Here is a 20,756-nt window from a genome sequence, read left to right as displayed (position 1 = left end):
CGGTTATATGAGCAGGCGCGTGCCGGACAAACTGGGAGAGTAGTGGTTACTACTACAACACCGAAGCCAAAAACAACGACCACACAGCGCGCCTTGCCATTTGGTGGTTTGAATGAAGCGGACTTGCAGCGCTTGTTTGAACAGGCAGGCGCGCTGCCTAGCAGCACGATAACTGTGCCTACTACCACAATAACAATTTCAACAACGGCGCGCACGCCAGCGCCTAGCTATCGCGAGTTTGAGCAGCTGCAAAAGTATTTTGCAGAGTTGGAGCGTACGCGCACTAGCACCAGCACAACAACTACTACCACAACTACACCTGCACCTACTACCACTACCACCACAAGCGCGCCAACTACAACGACATCCACTAGCACCACAACATCAACTACGCCAACGCCTGCCGTCAGTTCGATCGATTTGGCTCAGCGCATCACAAATGGCCTCAGCGCGCAAAAGCCCAAGAAGCCGGACGCTGACAACGATCAGTTGCAGGAGCTCATCAATCGTGTACAACAGCTGGAACGTTTGAATTCGGATAAGCTTGAGAACAGCATACGCGCGACCACAACGGATACGCCCATACCATTCGTTGGTTTCACTACGCGCAAGGTAAATGCGCCTAATCCCAAATCCAATGAACTCCGCGCGCCCTCGAATGATTTCGCGCATCTGCAAGAGCTCTACCAACAGGTTGCGAGCGCGGAACAAGGCGCTTTTGGGCGCGTTGAAATCTCTACTTCGGCCACTGCTGCGAAACCTTCTTCCGGCAAGCGCACACAAAATTTCGCACAAAAAATAATCGACATCACCAATGACACTGGCTCCGGTAGCAGCTTGCAAGAAGTGGATCCCAGCGACTTTGTGCAACTACAGAAGTTGCTGAGTAAAGTACAGGAGCTAGAGCGCGTGAAGATCCATGGCGTGCAGGGCATCTTAGAACCAGCCACGCCTACGCCAACTGTAAGCAGCTATACAAAGGATATCTCGACTTTGTCCAATCTGGTAACCTCCGCGTCGGCGCATACACATGCCGTACAAAACACAAATGGAGCGCAGATTATTTACCCCGAGAAGGCGCATGAGTACAAACCATTCGAGAACATACTCACGCCGGAACATCAGCAGCCAACAAAGTCACATGTGGACAAGAAGGGAGAGGCTGTGCCAGAACCCACCTCCAGCGAGGAGTTACGTGAGTTGGCTATGCCGGCACCAGCGAACCCAAAGAATTCATCATTCGACAAAGACTTTGAACAGTATCAGGAGTTCTTTAAGAAACTCGAGGATGAGGAGCGCAACTCGTACCAGAATATGCAGCCGCCGATAATACAAAAAACTGTGACGAAGGAGCCCCCGCGTTTCATTGCGACACACAAACCGCAAAAGCCCGGTAATGGGCAGCAGAAGGCTGATCTCGAAGAGCTGCAAAAGCTCTTGAGCAATGCTCAGGAGTTGGAAAAATTAGGCATCACTTTGCCAACAGAATTATCCCAGCAGATTGAGACCAAACTTACGAAGCACGCGAACAATGAAAGAGCTGAAAAACAATTGGGGTCTACTACCGCAAAGCCAGTGCATATAGTCACTGCAGAGCGTCCCAAAGCCAATGGAGAGTATATTGACCTAATAAGCAATTTGGGTGCTATAAGCTCAAGCACCACCTTCCCCACAACGAATCACGATGCAACCAGCGCTGAAAGTGTAGATGCGTCTAGCGAAAAGGAAGCCTTCTTTTCGCTTACGACGCCAAAGTCGCTGGTACCAAAAGAGCCCAAGCCTACCACGTCCAGTGCGCTCGACCTTCCCGTTTTTAGCGCAACTAAGATCATAGAAGCGGCTATCAAGCGCGCAGCCAACAAAATTGGCGTTTCCACTGAGCAGACACTAGGCTTCCAAAGGCGTAGCGATAAGGATGTGTATGCCGACATGGATCCTGGGAGCATGGACGATTTGATGGGCGAGTTTAGCGAAATGAACTATCAGCTAGCGTCACCAGATTTACCGGCAGGCACGTCACAAAGCGATGTGCCAGTAACTACTTTGAAAAGAGATACCAGTCAGCTACCGCCAGTTGAGGATGCACCCGTTGACATAACAAAAGATTTGCATGAGCTGCAGCGCTTAATCGGCAACCTGCAGGAGCTGCAACGCTTGAACCTCAGCGTATCTTCAGATTTGCTGCGTAAAGCGGATGCAAAGTATTTGGAAACGCTGAAGAAGCAGCAAGCAGCCGCAGATGACACTAGTAAAAGTCGGCGCCAAAGTGTTACGCCGCTTATAGTGATGGCAGTGAGTGCCGCCACCGGTGAGAGCACAACAGGAAGCGCAACAACAGACACCAGCACAGAGAAGAGCGCGGCCGACGGCGATTCTGATCTTGCTCCAGAACCGGTAGACGTGGAAGCTGCGGCAAGCGCTGCAACGAACAGCAACAGTGCGACAGAAGTGAGCAGCAGCAGCAGCACGACAACTACGGAAGAACCGCGCAATGGCTCGCTGGCCGATCTGGAAGACTCTTTTGGTGGCGTCGATACGAATAAGGAAGAACCGAAGCCACCCAAACGCAAGAATGGTTTCTACTTCTTAGCCGATTGGAATTCCTTCCTCGAAGTGGGTGATGGCGATGACCAGGTGATAGTGCGCTTGAGTCCGAAAATAGGCGATCCGCGACTATTTTTACCAGTGAAAATACCATAAAGTGGGTTAAAGGGGCTGTAGCGTGTAAGTGCAAATGCAGAGTGGATTATTTTTGTAAATATTTATTATAATTAGTTTTGTTTGTAAGAGATTTCACAAAAAAAAATCAACTACAATTTGGATGGAGTCGAGTGCAATAGATGAGAAGCTTCTGACTCTTGAATGACGGGACCGAAAATTATATTTTTTTTTTGAGTTGCTGTTGCTTTATTAATTTTTTCTGCAACGAGTATAATTTATAAGGGAGGACCTGCCGGTTGCTGTGCCCTGGGATAAAGTTTCGGCACTGCAAAGTGACAAGATCCGTCTGGTTGGGGTGGTGGAATGACGCCGCTTGAGGGAGCCTCTTAGACTGACAGATTAGTAACTCTGCTCTTAGAAAAATTCAGTGGAGAAAATATCTAAGTTTGCCATTTTCCAGGCTGCCATCAAACCTAAACCCAATCTGATTCGTCTTTACCATATCGACCAGACCAAAGAGGTCGTAAGGTAGCTCTCCGAGTTTGTATCCCTTGGTTAAGGTATATCGTTGCTAACCAAACCTATACTTTTGCCGAGGATAAATATAAAGCTTGAAGTAGGCCAAATGGTCACTAGCCGGTTCCAATACACATAGGCCACTAAACGAATATTTCGATATTCCTAGGCTTAGTCTACAAAATAAAAAAATCACTCTTAATTTCCGGTGATGCCTCCGGTAGCAATATGTCGGCTATATTCCTTACTGTAAGCGAACGGGGTACCATTGTCACCAGACTATCCACAGATCCATAATTTGTTAGTTTGTGAGCCAGCTCGTTCAGAATTATTCCATGTCCCGATAGAACTTAGTTTCTTCGTACATTCTTGTTAATTTCTCTAGGAAATTGGGACCGCAATGCCATTCGATTCAGGGATTTGTTCTTGTGAGCCAAGTTATAATTGGATTTCAGTTCTCATACCTCTATGGGGAAGTTTTGTGTATGGAATGATGCCTCCTAGGAAAGGTAATTTCTTGGCTCTAGGCTACTATAGTCAAGCCCTTAATATTTTGTGTAGTCTATAGGAAGCAGAACTGGCTAGAAAAAAGCTACGTCTGTTAGGCATGAAACTAATCGGTTAACGTACCTATCTGGAGCATAGAGCGGAAACAAATACCGGCCGAAAGCCTACTCTCAGGTATCCATGGCGCCAATTAGTTAGTCAATGCACGCCATGACTAATCCAATGCCACTTTTTCTCTAAAATTCTTCTCTGAAAGGCTCGGAGTTCGTCAGTTGCTAATACCTTGCATTCCAATTTGCTTAAGACCAAATGGCATATTAAGTGGTTTTCAGTCTAAAAACCATTGTGGGTTAACTGAAGTAGAGTTTGGGCATTCCAAAATTCTTGAAAGATTCGACAACATACATACCTGCTATCTGCCACGGAGTTTTGAGACTGGCTATGAAGAGCTCTTTCCCAACACACACCCAAGAAAGATTATCTAAGGAACTGACATAAACTGCCTGGAAAGGTACATTCTTGGCAACCAGAGAATACTTTTACATTTATTACCTTAGAGCTCAATACAAATTGAAACGGGTTCCACGCTTTGGGCGATTATCTAAACCGTACACTGGCTGGCTCTGACCGATTTGTGATTAGCTTTGGGATATTCAATATCATTTAGTGACCCATACGAAGGACGTACGTATGATTTTTTTCTAATAAACTATCGAGGATAGAACGATCGAACGAAATTTTGCCGCGCTTGTAACAACCAGCTTAACAAAACTTTATATCAAATGATTTTTTTGTTTATTTATTTATTTATTTTTATTCTGAGGCCTTTAAGATAAACTTGGCTCTCGCAGCAGTCTACGATTTGAAGGTCGTGCCAATCATCCATTCCTCAGACTTCAATTCAATATATCCCTCATTCATAACGATTTCTGATTAGCTATGGAACTTGATTTGGAGTTCGCCACCTTCTCCCATCCTCTAACTTGATAATGGTGAGAACTGTACGACCAGTTTTTAGTCTGATTAATATCTCATCTACTTCGTTGGAACATTAGGAGCAAGCGGTTTGCCACCTATTGGAACTTTTTCTCGGTTCCAAGAGAGGCTGGATTATCTCAAGCCAAGTTGGGGTTTTATAAAGCGTGCTAAGTTATATTCTCACCTTCAAGCTTTCAAAGATAAAAGCATGCCTGCTAATCGACACATCGATAAGTCAATGATTGAGCTCTTTTGAGGTATTTTAAAACTCTGGCGGTATGTTTTATTACTTTAATATAATTTAACTCCTTTCTACTACTATCTATTTCGCCTCTAAACTTTATATACGCAACCTCTGCTAGCTTTATCAATAAGGGACTACTGGATATTTAGGTTACTTTCATTATTTATTTTTTCCAGCTTTCGTAAGACAACCAATTCAAATATTGCTTCGAGCTTTAATACTTACACCACACACTACTAAGAAGAAGTTTTAAGCGTTATTAGCATTTAAGATGAGTCAAATTTTTATGAGTCTTAATATTTAAGTGAACGATAAGTAAATAAAATAGCAGATTTTTAACAAATAAATTTATCATACAACTTTTATTTACAAGCTTAGCTTGATTATGAATCTTTACATTCATTTAATTTATTAAATTATTCGGCCTAATTGCACAGTAGGTTTGCGGGCATGCGCAGCGTTGAGCCCGCGCCAACAAACCGGTAGAAGACTAGACCTACAGCATGAGCGACACCCAAGTGCGGCCGCTGCTCCAAACCATCACTGTCGTGTAGCATAACGGCGAATATTTTCAAAACATCCGCTTCGCTCTTGAAGCTCACAAACTCCACGAAGCCCTGCACGCCGCGATAGACAAACACGCGTATGGTGCAACAATCCTCGACAAAGGCAAGCAACGTTTCAGTGGCTATTTGCAGGGTGATTAACGAATGCGGCTTGCGCGCGCTTATACTTTGAAAGCGCGTGCCGGAGAGGACATCCAAATACAAAACGACTTCAGCTTGTTGCATGCCCACCAATTGCGGTACCTCTACGGTGACTGCCAGCAGTTCAAGCGGTTCGCTTGAATGCGCACGCACTAAGATGGGCAGAATTTCACCGGCGCCAGGAGCAGGTAAATTTCTGTTGGCAAACTTTAGCCAAGTGTTGTTTTCGCGTGTGAACTCAATGGGGGTTTCTACGGTTGGTACTTTATCTGTCGCATCGAGCACGCTTGCCGACATTTCTAAGTCCTCCTCACGAGTTGTTGGCGCTTGCGTCTCTTTGAGCGCTTCGGCCTTTAGCACGCGCACCGTGTTTTCCAGATAGTGCTGCAAACTGCGTATGCACTCAATGACAGCGCTCAACTCCCACGCATGCGCAGCCGCATCGTCGCCTTCAAAGAGCTGTGTGCCATCCTCTATGCTATTGGCCAGTATGAGCACATCACGCACTGTTGTGCCCAAATGATCCATGATGGTCATAATGCTGGCCACATCTGCTGCATCAGCACCCTGTAGGTAACCCTGTATTTCCTCCATGTCCACAATGCTAGGCCACAAGATCTGCACAGTGCGCCCTGCCAATACCTGCGCCGGATTTTCGGGCAGCTGCAGCATGTCCCATTCAATGCTTTCGAAGGTCGTGTTTGGGTAGATTTTTTTGGCGCCTAAGCTCCTCCATTATTGCTATAAAGTCCTGCATCAAGTGCTCGTCGTGCAAATCCGTCTCCGGTATGCTGAGTTGTGTAATATTCACCTCAAGTCGCAGGCGGTAATTCAAGTCGTCAAGAATGTGTCCGATAACAACGCGGAAGTCAGCGAGTTGGAATTGATGCGTTAGCGAAGCATTCGGCTTTAGCACAACTTCGGTAAGGTTGTAAGCTTGTGGGCGAATTACACGTTGGTAGGAAAGGGGTAGACTGTAATTCGGCGCTGAGGTCCGCTTGTCACGCGCGCTAAACTCGTCATCGTTGAAGAGCAGTATTACCTCGCCGTTGGTAACCATAAGCGCCTGCGAGTGGTGGGGTACAAAGCGATAGCTCGTGTTGTCCAGCCAGTCAGGCAGAAACCAGGTATTGGTGTGGCTGAGTTTACTCAAATCATAGCCGTAGACGGTATCTGTGTTTAAAGCGTATAATTTGTCGGGCATGTGTGCCGATAACATCAGCTCAGTGGCCGGTTTCTCAAATGACTTCAGCAATGTAAGGTTATTGCGCTCCAGACGCCAGTACTTAAGTGAACCTTCTACGCCTGCCTTGTTAGTTACAAAGTGTATAGTGTTTGACACTGACATCCCCGCTGCTTCCATCGCGATTACTTGATTGATGGTGCCAGACTGAAAGATGACTACCTCGTCGTACATCCCACTAAGTGGGTTCCACTTTAACACACGTGTTTGATTAACCATATTAATTAGGAGGTAATTGACACCTTCGTTTTCCATAGCGAATACTGCCTGTATTTTCTCAATGCGATCAGCATCTGCTTCAACCTCCCTTTTCAAGTCCAACTCAAATGCCCGCTCCAAGTATTTCAACTGGTAACCGCGTCGCTGCTGCTTCTTCACCAGCCTCCTCAACTGCTCACACAAATCCTCGTATTGCTTACCTTCGCGCACGCTACGTATCAGCGCACCAAAGGGCATTGGTCGCGGCCGCCCGCTGGCCAAGTAGCTTGGTAATGTGGGCCCAGAGTTGACATTTAATGTGCGCGCACTCCAATTGCCGGTAATGAACTGCTGCGATTTGCCGGCCGTTCGCAGCGCGGTCCTGAACCATTCGTCCATGTTTATGCCTGACATGCGGTATTTGGTTTTTACTTCCGTTGCATTCACATCCTCAAAATAGAGCGGCGACTCAAAATGCTGGTCGCCGTTAAGCATTGCAACTTCACGCAAATCTTTATCATTGTTTACAGGGGCGTTGGTTCTTAGATTTCCACGCACTAATGCGGAATGCAGTGTTAGCGGCGTAATGACGTGTTGATTTCCATGAGTCTGAAAGTAAGTATGGAAAAATAAGAGGTAAGTAAACGACAGGATAGTGGGGAGAAGTAAAAAATACTGGAATGTTTCATGGCTAACATTGCTATTTGATATTCTCAGACAGTAGAGAACAGCCTTCCAACTGCATCGACTTTCCTTTACCGGCTGAAGATCGGTCACTAATATCGTATCGTCGGCTTAGACTCATCCAATCGTATTCATTTGAAACCCACTCATCTTCTTTGAATCCCTAGCAAATACCTCTGCGATTTTGTTGCATAGAAGTTCCCGGCTCAAAGCGGCTTCAATAACTGCCGAAGTTAATCCAGCCGGAAATAATTAAACGTTGTCAAGAGGATCAGCAAAAGGAGAAGAGTCCTACTAGGATAGAATACTACATCAATTAAGAAAATAATCTTGGAAAACAGAATAAAAACCGAGAGGGCAATCTGAGTAGCCTGGGATTCAGATTAGGCCAATCCAGTCCAAGGATAGATATTGATATTGTGTCCACCTAAAACTCAGCAGTGCTCCTATAAACACTACAATGTCTAAGGATTTTCTAAAGCTCTCAAGAAGTATAATTTTCAGCACCATAAAACTATACACACAACTTTTCTGCGAATTTCGCTTGGTGCGATAACCAATGTCCTCAAGGCAATAGCCCGCAGCTCTTGGTGTGTGACAACGAAACTTTACTAGCTACTCACAAGGCAATTGGCCTGTCGGTAGTAGCTATTATCTTATGCCTGTACAACATAAAGCAGAAATTGGCAGTGAAAGAGTGCGCTGAGGAGATCGCCTGTGTTGAATAACACGATAAAATCATGCTTGGTTGCCACTATCGCTCTATAAAACTGCAAGAGACAAGGTGAGCTCTAGCTCATCAAGTCGCCCCGATAAAAACGGCCTGACAGCCCCCTCCATCGCCTTAGTTCCAAATGCGCAAATACCTACCACTCCTGCGGAAAACTTTACGACACAGATACTGTCCAAAGTCTCTGGCTCTCTGAATCGGGTTTGGCGACTGCTGCTGTGTATCACACTTTTTCTCCAAAGAATAGGCGGGCGTAAAGTGAATTTCCAGTACTGCTGAGGGGTCGGAGGTTAATTTACGGAAATCAAAAGAACTTTTGAGTGAGTAAGTTTAAGCACCGACTCGATATCTTGGGCTTAAGCTCACTCATCAAATAGCTATAGCGCGCTTGAAAAACAATAAAGCTGCTGGACCTGACAGTGGAGTTGATAAGGTGCATGCATCAACTCTTATGCAAAATGTGGTCAGATAAACGCTTGCCCGGCGACTGGAAATTAAGTGTAATCTGCCCAATCCACAAGAAAGGCGACCCCGCCATTCGCGCCAACTACCGCGGGAGCAGCCTTCGAAGCATAGGTTCAAGGTCTTATCGAGCGTATTGTGTGACAGACTGAAGCCCACCGTCAAAGAACTGATTGGGCCTTATCAGTGTGGCTTTAGACCGGAAGAGCCGGGTATTCAAAATACGCCAAATCTTGGAAAATACACGCGGGAAGAGGATAGAAACTCACCACCTATTTGTCGACTTCAAAGCCGCTTTCGATAGCACTAGAGGGAGCTGCCTATATGCCGCTTTGGCATCCCCGTTGGATTAGGAACCTAAGCGAATGGGTCTGGCGGTCAACGAGGACAAGACGAAGTATCTCCTGTTATCAAACCAACAGTCAGCGCATTCGCGTCTTAGCACCCACGTCACTGTTCACAGTTATAATTTCGAGAAAGTAGAGAATTTTGTTTACTTGGGAACCAGCATTGACATCGATAATAATGTCAGCATGGAAATCCAACGCAGAACCACTCTTGCTACTTTGGCCTGAGTAGTCAATTTAGAAGTCAAGTCCTCTCTACACATACGAAAACCACACTCCATAAGTCACTTATCATGCCCGTGTTGGCACTATATGCTGCCGAAGCATTGACATTGACAGCATTCGAGTACCGTAGGCGATGGAACGATGCAGCGTAGTGCAGCGAATTAAAATACAGCGGCTCCGCTAGCTTGGCCATGTCGCTGGAATGGACTCCGACGCTCCAGCTCTGAAAGTATTCAACTCGGAACCCGCTGGTAGTAGAAGGGGAAGAGGGAGGCCTCCACTGCGTTGGAAAGACCAAGGGGAGAAGGACTTGGATTCGCTTGGCATTTCCAATTGGCGTCAGTTGACCCAGGAGAGAAACGACTGGCGTGATTTGTTGAACTCGGCCAACACCGCTTAGGCGGTTACAGGGCCAAATGATCAGTGCAAAAATTGAGTCTGAGTTTAAGCTCTCTTTCTATGCATGAATTCCAATGTGTCGATTTACCATAACCCTCCGGAATATATGTAGGGGATATATGAAAATACTTTATCGTTTCAATGTGGGTGTAAAGGATGAAACGAAATAGGCGATAATCTTAGCGGCCATCCTTTTGGGACGAGCGTGCCTGTGATAAAAAATTAGTTATAGCCCCCAGCGAAGACAACCCGTCTCCACTTTTGTCGAAACGTTGAGTAACTGACGAGATAAAAGCTGACTTTGCTATTTTAGATTTCCAAGATTCAAAATACAAAGACCGATGTTCTGTTATCATAGAGGAAAACGCGTAACTCTACCTACGTAAGATGCCTTTGGATACAACTAGCGTCTAGCAATTTAAACCAGAAATTTAGATATGTACTAGTTTAAACCTCGAGATAAATTTCCGAGCTTACTACAAAACCCAAGCCTAGTGTCTCGGCATTTTACTGCACTTATGTATCTGAATTTAAGTTTTAAACCAATATTCTATAGTTTACTCACCATTAAAGTATTCGCATACTCCTTTTCCAAATCGACACCATTTACCGCACCTTGCACATGAATTTGCCCATCCAAATGTAACTCGGAGAATGTAATGTTGCCGGTAAGATTTTGTGCCGTATGCAAAGTAATGACTTGCGAAAGATCAATGTCGTTCAGATAGCTTGCGTAGAAACTATTGCCATTTAAGCTGCATGGCGCAAATATGAGATACTCTGCAAAGGGAGAAATGAAAAGAGTTGGTAGAGTGGCATAAGCTCTTACTAGTTAGGAACTAATTGTGAATGGCTGCATCTAATTCGATTCATAATATATGGTAATGGGTCTATGAAGAATCATACTCATGCTAAGGATCAAGAACTTGATAACCTTGAAGCAATTTTTTGCAGACTAAAAATAGTTATTTTAAGATAAAGTGCTACATAAATAGTTGTGAGCTCCTAGAATAAAACTAGCTGAAAATTCTACCTAGCAAAATTTAGCGCAAGTTTAAGCTCAGACTCTAACAATAATTTCTGATCCCAGCTGGAACTCCTAAAAGAATAGGAAAAATCTACCATAGATGGGAATGAATTTGCCTTGGTTTAGGTTTCGTAAAAAGAAGTTTGCATTTCATTCAGTGAGTTTAATTTAAGCCAGCCAGCTCTGCCTGCTCTAGTCAAATTTATCCTGCGATGCTTTAAGGCTTTTTGACATTATTCTCGAGCACGAAAAATGAACAGATGATCGCATAAAACCTAATCGAGTTTGTAACCAAAAATAATAATTTGAAAATGGTAAAGAAATTTCATCCTAAAATACTGCTATTCGCGAAGAGGCCTTCAAGCCCATTTGAAGGCTAGAAATATTTACTAGCTGAGCATCGGTGTGCTAGAGTTTGAAATGAGCGTAGTACTCTTCTGCACCTCCCCTGCGAGTTCCCAGAGGATGAGCGCTGGCCTTAGCCAAATTATCTGGCCACACTTGCTTACTCTAGAGTCCTTATTAACGACTGAGGCGAATTTCTCATTCCTGTAGCGAGGGAAATGCGACCACAGCACTTATTTGAATTTCTCATGCCTCAACAGGAGAGTTTAAGAACCCTGAAGCTCTTTTATACTTTATTTGTGAAGTCCGTAGACTTCAAGCAGATTATAGGGGCACGAAAGCAGTCCAACAAATAGAATATGGTCTGTATTTTAACTTCTACAATAAAAAAACCTTCTTGGGAAGAGAGTTTTTTGGATTACTCTTAATTGAACGCAATATGAATACCGAAGTGTAGAGCTGTCATGTCGGTTCTTCAATTAAATTATGAGCTACGAAAGTACTTTCATTTTCAAATTTTAGCCCAGGTCGGATTGTATAGTCCGCATTAACTCTTCAGCAAGTAGAACAAATTGTTTCAGGAAGGTGAAGCTTCCTGGAGAACCGAGTGTTTTGAGTTACTCCCATCTGAACGTAATATGAATACCGAAGATAAAGCTGTCGTGTTGACTCTTCAAATAAATTATGAGCTACAAAGGTTTAGGAATAAAATTAATTTTACCTGAAAAGAAGGTTTTTTATTATATTTTCAAACCTTAAAAATAATTCACCCCAATATGCAGAAAAACTGAAAACCTTTTTTGAAAGTTTTTAAACCAAACTCAAGAGCTTGTATGTATGTAGATAAGTGAGGTAATTCTTTCTTATGATGATTTTGTTTCTAGCAAAAAATGTCGCTTTTTGATTGCCCCTTTCTCTTTTTGTATTCGATTCTAAAATAAAGGCAATCCGGTGAGAAAATTTTGTGTTCGCCACACCCTTGTAAGGAAAAAAAGCACATTTTCACCCTTTGAGGCTTTGTCAGGAGAGATAGTGCAGTGATGGCCAAGCTGCATTAAAGTTTCCTTTCAACTTCATTCATATTGTGTCCTTAGGCACTCCCGGTTGCCAACCCTTTAATCTAATATCCTTCTAATGAAATCTACAGCAAGTATCTGCTCTCTGAGCTAGAGGGACTGTAAATTATTTATTGGCATTTTAACCGATTTTCTCTATCCGTTGCCTGCGTCTGTCCCTCTTGTCTGGATAATGAAGACAGTGCTTACACCTTATGAGCAATTGCCCGACATTCTCTTACCTCGGGGGGGATATTCTTGCTCATTCTCAGAACTCCCCCATTTCGGCGAATTAGTGGAAAGTAGTTAGAGGTGGAGAGGAAGATGAAATCTGTGTCTATCCTATCAGACGTTAATCATAATACTCGCATATTTTCTTTAGTACTTCTATTGCTTTAAAATATGGCTTCCAAGTACTCCTCGACGGAGTCTTCTTGCCTTTTCTCCTCAAATGCCCTACAATTTCGAGAGATTAAAATTAAGACACTTTTTTATTACTCTAGAACTATTAAATGTTTCTACCTGAAATAAGTAAGCGATACTCTGAGTAAACAGTTCCACAGCTGCTGGAGCCGTGCGGTAAAATATTTTGATCGAAAAATGGCACGAGTGGCAAATGCTTATTTGTCAAGGCATCTTCCTTACTTTCTTTCTCTCTCTCTCTCTCGCTTCTATTCTAATACTTTTGGTTCATTTCTCTACAAGTTGGAATTCAACAACAAATATCAGATAATAATAATAATAGATTGGCGCTTACACATATGTTAGTGTTTGGCCGAGCTTCTCCTCAGATACTTTGTTGAAAAAGAGTCCTTAACATTTAAGTCTGCTATCTTATGATACTCATTTCCTACTCACGTTCTATTTCCTGCGGTTTATCCAGCCGCAAAGTGTCCGTGAACCACTCCTTCAATGCAAACCCATTTAAATGAGTTGCCTCAAGTGTATCCTGTACGAACCAATTTTGCGCGCGCACTGAACCCTTGAATGTCAGAGGTGCCCTTATCAGCACCGGTTGCGGTTCGTTCACATAGACGATATTATCAAATAGCGTCAAAAGGTTATAGCCATTCAAGTTGCGTATATATGCGCCTTTCTCTATACTCACGCGACCAGTGAAAGTATTCGAACCTTTCAGCATACAAACTTTATCCTTGTAGACCAGTTCGTCGAAGAAGTGTGCCAAATTCGGCATCTCATTAAGTTGGCCGCGCACAGTTAGGTCTTGCAAGTGTAACTGTTGCGTGCTGAAGTTTACAACGCCTTGCATTATGAAATTTCGCATGTCATGATCAAAGCGTATCGCTCTGCTAAATGCAGACATTGGTTGTCCGTTAAGCGCGCCAGCGAGTTCAAGCTCATTTACGATTAGATTGCCGTGCAGCTGCAGAGTGCCGCGGAAGTTACAAATGGTTTTCTTGGTGGCGATGTCTGAGAAGGGTATGCCGTTGAGAGCCTCCAAGTGTGTGTCGCGCACGACTTGCACACGCTGCGTGAAGCTCTTTGGGGCGAACACTTGTACTGTGCCGTTGGTGGGTTCGCGGAAAATCATATCATCAATGATCGCTTGCAGGTTCATGCCATTATATGCGCCGTTTATTTGGAGTTTTCCATGTACCACGAGTGGATCGCTGAATGTGAGGCGTGTGCTTAGGTAATTGGGGCGATTCAACCACACAATGGTGAGTTGCAAATCCTCATCGAAGCGTTGCTGATTGAGCTTGTGTACGTGAACATCGCCGGTAACTATGACGTGATCCACTACGATTTTACCATCCAAAACCATTTGGGGCAAGTCATCGATCTCATCGAGAAAACTCCAAACCAGCGAAGCGTTAATGCCATGAATTTCATCTACGTCTAGGCCGTAAGCGAGCTTGAGCTCTTCTATGTAAATGTTGCCGGTTGGCATGTTTCCGCTATCCTCATCAGACTGCGCCTGCGAGTGCATATTCCATTTCGCGTTGTCGCCTTCAATATTTCCCAGTATATCAGCCTCCTTAGCTTGTAGCAGCTCAAAATACGCAACGGGTATATTCATATCCTCATCGATGGTTTGATAGTTCTCCGCTATAGGCGCGCCATTTAGACTAGTCGTTACATCCACTTCGTCGCTCTGTAAAGCGTTTGCGAAACTTAGATGTGTGTCCAAAGCTACCTGTGGCTGATCTATTCTGATCGCATTCTGCATAAGCTCCTCCAGATCCACGCCATCGTAGCGACCACTAAGCGTGAGATTGGAAAAATAAACATACGCCTGCAAGGCGGTCATATCCAACGTCTGCTTTGTATGCGCCGGCACGAAATTCTCCACTGGTATGTTATTCAACTTGCCATCCAACACTTCAAAGTCCAACGGCATTTGCACGTCGCTAAAGCGCTTTTTAGCACGCACGGTGATAGTGGCCTCAGGATGTGCGGGTCGTTGCACGATATCACGCAAGAGAGGTTCAAGCGGTTGCCCGTCATACAGCCCCTTTATGTGTATGGGACCATGCACCTGCAGCTGCTTAAAGTTGCAAATAGCCTCAATCTGATTTGAGTCCTTCAACGTAGGGTTGTTTGGTAGATTGCCGATGTCACGTCCACGTGTGGTGCCATTGAGCTATTAAAGAAAGCGAAAATTTAACATTAAAACTGTGAGTTGATAAAAAGAGGTAGTGATACCATACCTGAAAGATCTCCGTAATTTTGAGGTTGGCGAAAGTTGGATGTCCAAGCCATTCTTGTGCGCCGCTCAACGTAATGGCGTCCGATGCGTTCACGGCGTTCAGCAAACCTTCAGTGTCGAGCGCCTTTACACTCAGCGTGTCGGTGAAAGTTTTTTCGCCGCGCACAACGCTAACTGTAGGACCATCAGACCAGAGGAAATCATCAGGAAAGTCGAGTGAGTTCAATGCATTCAACGAGATTTTGTTCTCGATTACAACTTCCTGAAAGTACATATGTGGTTCCATTAGACATAAATATTAAAAGACCAAAACCGAGTGCTGGAGTAGAACTTTGGAAGATCGGAAAATGATTGTAGAAGGTTGCGGAATAGTACAAGTGCCCCAGGAAAAGGTCAGAGACAACAACTTTATAAGCGAGTAGAAGCATTCAAATCGTTTTGGGCTATCGGTACCAAATTGAAGTTAATTAGTTTACTATATTTCTCGGAGTAGTTTGATTCCTTCCAAAGTAGGAGAAGATGATGTATTTTGAAAAGAGTTTCAGTCAGCCCTTGTCACATTTGGTTTGGAGACAAACCGGTTACAGAATTGTGTCCCCTTAGGTTTATTTTTTTTCTTTAATATAAGCACAATTTCTGTACTATTTAGCAGAAGGGGTGGTGAGTCAGAGACGCAACCTTTTCAACATCTCCTAAACGAAGTCATTGTCTTTTGACGAACTTCCCACACATTTTTGGGAAAACTCTTCGATGAAGGCTGGCCATCTCATTTTCGAAGTCGATGTAGAGATTGATTGAATTTCCGAAAAGACATTTTTTCTCCTGGTCACTAAGATAAGATTTCGTGTTCGCCCAGTGATCTCCTGAACTTTTGAAGAGGTGACCATCTAACGAAACTATTCTCTCGAAAGGTCGGCACCCATTGCTCAGATCTTATTACGCTTTCAGAGCTAATGGTTGGAGTCAAGCTGTGAATTAGTTTTAAGACAAGGAAATGGGTTAAAGGAATCAATTTTGGAAAGTAGTTGCTCTACTTCCATTCAGAAAAACAAGCTCTCCTTTTCTATATGCGACTAAGACTAAATATTTTTATTGAGTTCACTTGCGAAACTAATTATTTCCAGTTAGGTAGTTGTGGATTGATTATCTACACTGGCCAGGATAGACAAGAAGAGTTTTTTGACAGCTGACTTGGTTTCATGCGAGGTTACGATAGAGATAGGATCGCAAATGAGATAGGAAAAGCATCTGTGCTTGTGCTGCGGTCAGTTGAACCCCGATGAAGTGATATCTGATTGAGGGTGGTAGGGGGAAACGCAATGGCATTATATCGAAGACTACTTCCCAGAATAAGTTAGAAAAGGAAAAGTGAATGCCCTGAAATGAAAGGCACTCGTACATTATTCCCCGACCATCGATAATAGCAAAACCTTAGAAGCTGATGATGGACGTAAGAAAACCCAAAAAAAAAAATTTCCAAACACCTGTTCACGAGTAGAAACCCCTATTGGGAATAAACCCCGTTACAGTAGATGGTTCTGAAGTTCGCATTTTGCCAAATGTAGAATACCTAGGTCGGTCCAGCCGTAGCCAAGGGAGCCAAAGCTTTAGTGCTATAAAACGCTACATAGATCCAATTACGGTGCACTAAGTTACATCATCTAACTGGAACTTGAGAGCTGTTGAAGAGGTCCTTGAATTCACACTACTTCACAGGAACGGAAAACATGTATCCAAACAAGTTCTGCAAACGGAAAATTAGTACAATCCCAGTACTTGGAAACGATCAAAGCTCAATTATCACAAAATGACAGCAAGGGTATAGCGACAGGAAAGCAGGCGACCCTTAAATTGTGTAGATACATCCCGATGGATCTTTTAATTTGATGAGCAGACGGCGTTTTCCATACAAAGATCTTGGAGCTGGCATCTTTGTACCCATGTAGTCGTCGTCTTAAGTCATGGTCAAAGGCCTTCCTTTTCATTGCAATAAAGTCCTCATTAGCTGAATACTTTTACTAAAATAAAACTACCTATCCATCTCCTCATCTCCTCTGGGTCTCCGGCCGCCAAGACCAGATACGTTTGATACACAGGCAGCAGAAACAAAATAAGTTGTGTAGTATAGCGCTGGATCTTCTTTGAAATATGACCACACATTAGAAAAAAGCGTGAAAAGTGGAGGACAAATGTATTGGAATCAGACATGCGGAAGGGCAGGTAAACAAGTTTTTGGATGATTCAAAAAGCTTTCAATTCTCCTCAATAAAGCGGTGTTCTATGCATAGAATGAGAGAAAAACCTGGGCTCATCAAAGCCAAATCACTTGCATTCATTTTCATTAAGCCAATTTGTGAAAATTTGTTTGGTGGTTAGGTCTGACAAAGTATTAAGAAAGGAAAACAGATCTCTAGTGAAGCAAAACAAAGAACATCGCAATCTTAAAGAATTCCTGTAATGAGTCCTAACCTCAAAAGGATCTTGATAGCCCAATTTATAATTTTAACTGATTTAACTCGTCAGCAGTTAAAGTTAAAGTGTTGTAGTCTTTGTCTAGTCAAGGCCGATCAATTCCACAGGACATTCCCCTAACTTTCAGTATCCTCGAAACGAAGACGGCATTCTGTTTCTGTTCACAGACTAACTGGCTGTACATATATGGGAAGACGGACGATTACGAAGTGTAACCAATGAGTAACCTTATACCGGATTTATTTAATAGTTTTGTAGCTTTCTAAGCCTACATATACATATGAGTAGAATATTTTTAGTCTTTCAATGAACTGGCTTATCCGATACTGGATCGACCTGCACAAACTTAAAGTGGCTTAAAGCTCACATTCTGCAGACACCTAGTTAAAGATTAAAGGTATAAGAGAAAGGATAAGTGAAAGATTGGATAGTCGCTATGTCTTTCTGACTGGCACCTAAATAAAAGTTGTCGGTATAATAGCGGAAGATAGGGAAGAAAGAAATATTGACAGATGACATGAAAATCTCAAGACTCAGAAATGCCGCAAGAATCTTAAGAGGTTCAAAAAGGCCGCGAAAAGGGTAAGGCAGATCTATTGAGTGGGAACCAAAATCAGATTATATAGAAATAAATATGTCACAAAACCGAAGTACTAGTTATATGAGGAGGTGTCTCAATTTCTGGGAAACTTGGAAAAAATTCTACTAAACACTTTTGAAAGTGATGAAATTTTTTTTTTAGATATCTGAGTTTTAGTCTCAAACTTACCCCATCCACTTCGAGCTGAGTAAAGCCCAACGGCACATCTGTAAACACCATATTCTCCTTTATTTCCTGCCAGCTTATGCCATTAATGGACTCAAATTCCAAGTCGCCATCGAACACTAGTGTGTCACTTTCCTCTATGCTGCTCTCATCTTCATTCTCGTCATCTGCTTCCCGCTCCTCGGCTGCACCCAAATGTTCCAAAACTTGCATGTCTTGTACATTCAAAAGCCCATTGAACTCTAGCATCCCATCCTTCACATAAAAATCTTCACCGTTGACTTGCTGCACAATCATTTCATCCACTTCCAGACTATCAAATTCCAAGTGTTCGAAATTGAACTCATCAAAAGCAGTGTCGCGTCTATGCCTGGCAATGTTTAAATCCGATGCCAGCTGTTCAATAGCTGTTATTACATGATCCAGATGAAGTAAAGTATCTTCGTCCGTCCAGCGGTAGTCGTTAACATAGATTTCACCCACCTCACCATCATCCAAAAGAAGTTCTGGTGTTTCTAGTTCTTCGAGCTGCGTAAGATCCGGTTGTGTCATTGGCGTGTCGCCAGCAGGTCCTTGAAGAAACGTTTGTGCTTGCGCCACCAAGTCATCCTGTTCCTTCACCCAATCCTTTAGGAAAGCGAAGATCTCCTGCAGGTCAAGGTATTCTGAATTCTTCGCTAGCAGTTCAGTGTGCAGCTTAAATAGCCCAGACTCAGCATTGTGGCGCGGTACAATTAACGACACTTCATCGCCGCGTCGAAAGTAGGCTGCGCCTTTTAGACCGGCATCGCGTTGTATATCCAACATACAGCTCACGCCAAAGACTGTGTGCTTCCCAAGCTTGCATGGTACCGGTATGCTGGCCTCAAACGCCTCGCCATCCCATATCAAGGTCTCGAGCACCGTGAGGCTGTGCGTGCTGAAGTCGACACGATGTTGTACGAGCAGTATCAGATCGTCACGGTAGGTGCGCACCGGCACTGGAAAGAAGAGCTGCACAACGCCAAAATTATGCGCCAATATTGTTTTGGGCAAAAGCTCACCCTGCTGATAGAGTAAAATTTGTGGCTGCTGACCGCCAATTGCGATATAGCTACGTCCACCCATTTTGAAGCTGGCGATAGACTCAATATCATCGGATGCGATTTGCTGCTTGAGTTTGAAACGCAAGTAGTCTGTGGTGTCGGCGCGCGGATTGAATGTATAGATGGCAGCTGTTTGGTTCTGTGGCACGGCGAGTATCAGATCACGACCCGTATCGAGTAAGGTGGTCTCGGGGCAAGGAAACTCTAATTGCATGCGCTGTGCAATCCAAAATTCGCGTGAGCCTAGGTCGAATTGATAAATATTCAGCGTGTAAAAGCCGGTATGTGAGGATTGATTTGTAGACACAACCACGTAGTCTTTGCTCTCTACTGTGAAGTAAGTGAGTCCAGTGATAGTGTTACCCACAACCCATTGCCAGTACAATTCCACTCTGCGCGTCACATTATTAACCCGATACCATAGCACACGATCCTGCTCAGCCACTAAAATAACACCTTCCGTTTGTGATTGCGCGTCATTCCAGAAGGAGTACGTGGTTAAGTAGGATATGTGCTGACCCACATCGACAATTATGCCTGTCTTATATGTAGCGCTCTCTTTATGCACAATCAACAGATCTCGTTCACGACGTCCCACAAAATACTCCGTGCCGTTGTGCTGTATATGCGCCCATTGTTGCACGTCATCGCCCAGATTGAAGGTGAAATCCTCCTCGACGGATTTGAGTATCAAAGCTTCACGGTTGCGACGTTTCGAGAACTCCAGCCGACGCAGTTTACGCATATCGAATTCGTGAACAACCTGCGAGTTGGCTTCCACCAAGTTGGGCATCTCATTTGGCGAAGTTTGCTCGCCGGCACCGACCAGATCATCGTCGCTGCTATCATGTGCTGAACCAACCACTTTTCCGAGCGCTTCGCGACCAGCCTGTTGTGCATTGAGCTCTTTTGTGAGTTGCTGCACCTGGCGTTCGTTTTCCGTTTCCTGAGCGCTGCCTTTGCTGATTTCCTCACGAAGCGCCTTCACCTCGTCGATACGCTGCTGGGTTACTTCGACTTTGGCTTTAATTTTGGGATCTGGCTTCTGCCCTTGCTCCGACGTCCAGGAGGGTTGGACTATGACGCCCTGGAAAATGAGAAAGGCGAAAGTTTCTTGAGAATAAAAAAGCAGTAAAGAAAGATAAGCTTAAACTTAAGGAAATAAGAGTAAACTGGGCTGAATGAAACATAAATAATGGAAAGGAGAGGGAAAGATACTATCGAAAAGGGAGCAGAGGACAGAAAAAGAGGGGATAGGACAAAATAGGATACGTAAGGAAAGGAAAAAAAAATTAAAGAAATAATAATGAAAGTAAAGTAATGGAAATAATAGAAAAGAAATGTCAAGAAAGCGCCGGAAATAAAATAAAATAAAATAAAAAAAAATAAAAAAAATAAAATAAATAAAATAAAATAAAATAAAATAAAATAAAA

General features: G+C 43.7%; 2 protein-coding genes across 2 annotated transcripts; one reads left to right on the top strand and one right to left on the bottom strand.

Moving 5' to 3' along the window:
• On the top strand, positions 1–3,513 carry LOC118751530 (mucin-5AC-like; the record flags this gene model as incomplete). The annotated part of the gene is given in 1 exon segment (XM_036486361.1): positions 1–3,513. A coding segment is annotated over 1 exon segment (2,700 nt), but the record flags the coding sequence as incomplete, so codon positions are not given.
• A 1,795-nt stretch (positions 3,514–5,308) lies between these two features.
• LOC118751529 lies at positions 5,309–20,409 on the bottom strand (the record flags this gene model as incomplete). The annotated part of the gene is given in 6 exon segments (XM_036486360.1): positions 5,309–6,327; positions 6,329–7,663; positions 10,467–10,681; positions 13,187–14,933; positions 15,001–15,261; positions 18,241–20,409. Coding segments are annotated over 6 exon segments (6,723 nt in total), but the record flags the coding sequence as incomplete, so codon positions are not given.
• Positions 20,410–20,756: the final 347 nt, after the last annotated feature.

The sequence above is a fragment of the Rhagoletis pomonella genome, unplaced genomic scaffold (assembly GCF_013731165.1).
Source record: "Rhagoletis pomonella isolate Grant_MI unplaced genomic scaffold, Rhpom_1.0 Rhpom_scaffold_00766, whole genome shotgun sequence".
Taxonomy (NCBI): Eukaryota; Metazoa; Arthropoda; class Insecta; order Diptera; family Tephritidae; genus Rhagoletis; species Rhagoletis pomonella.
Note: the sequence above shows the minus strand (reverse complement) of the source record. Positions and strands in the feature narration are given on the sequence as shown.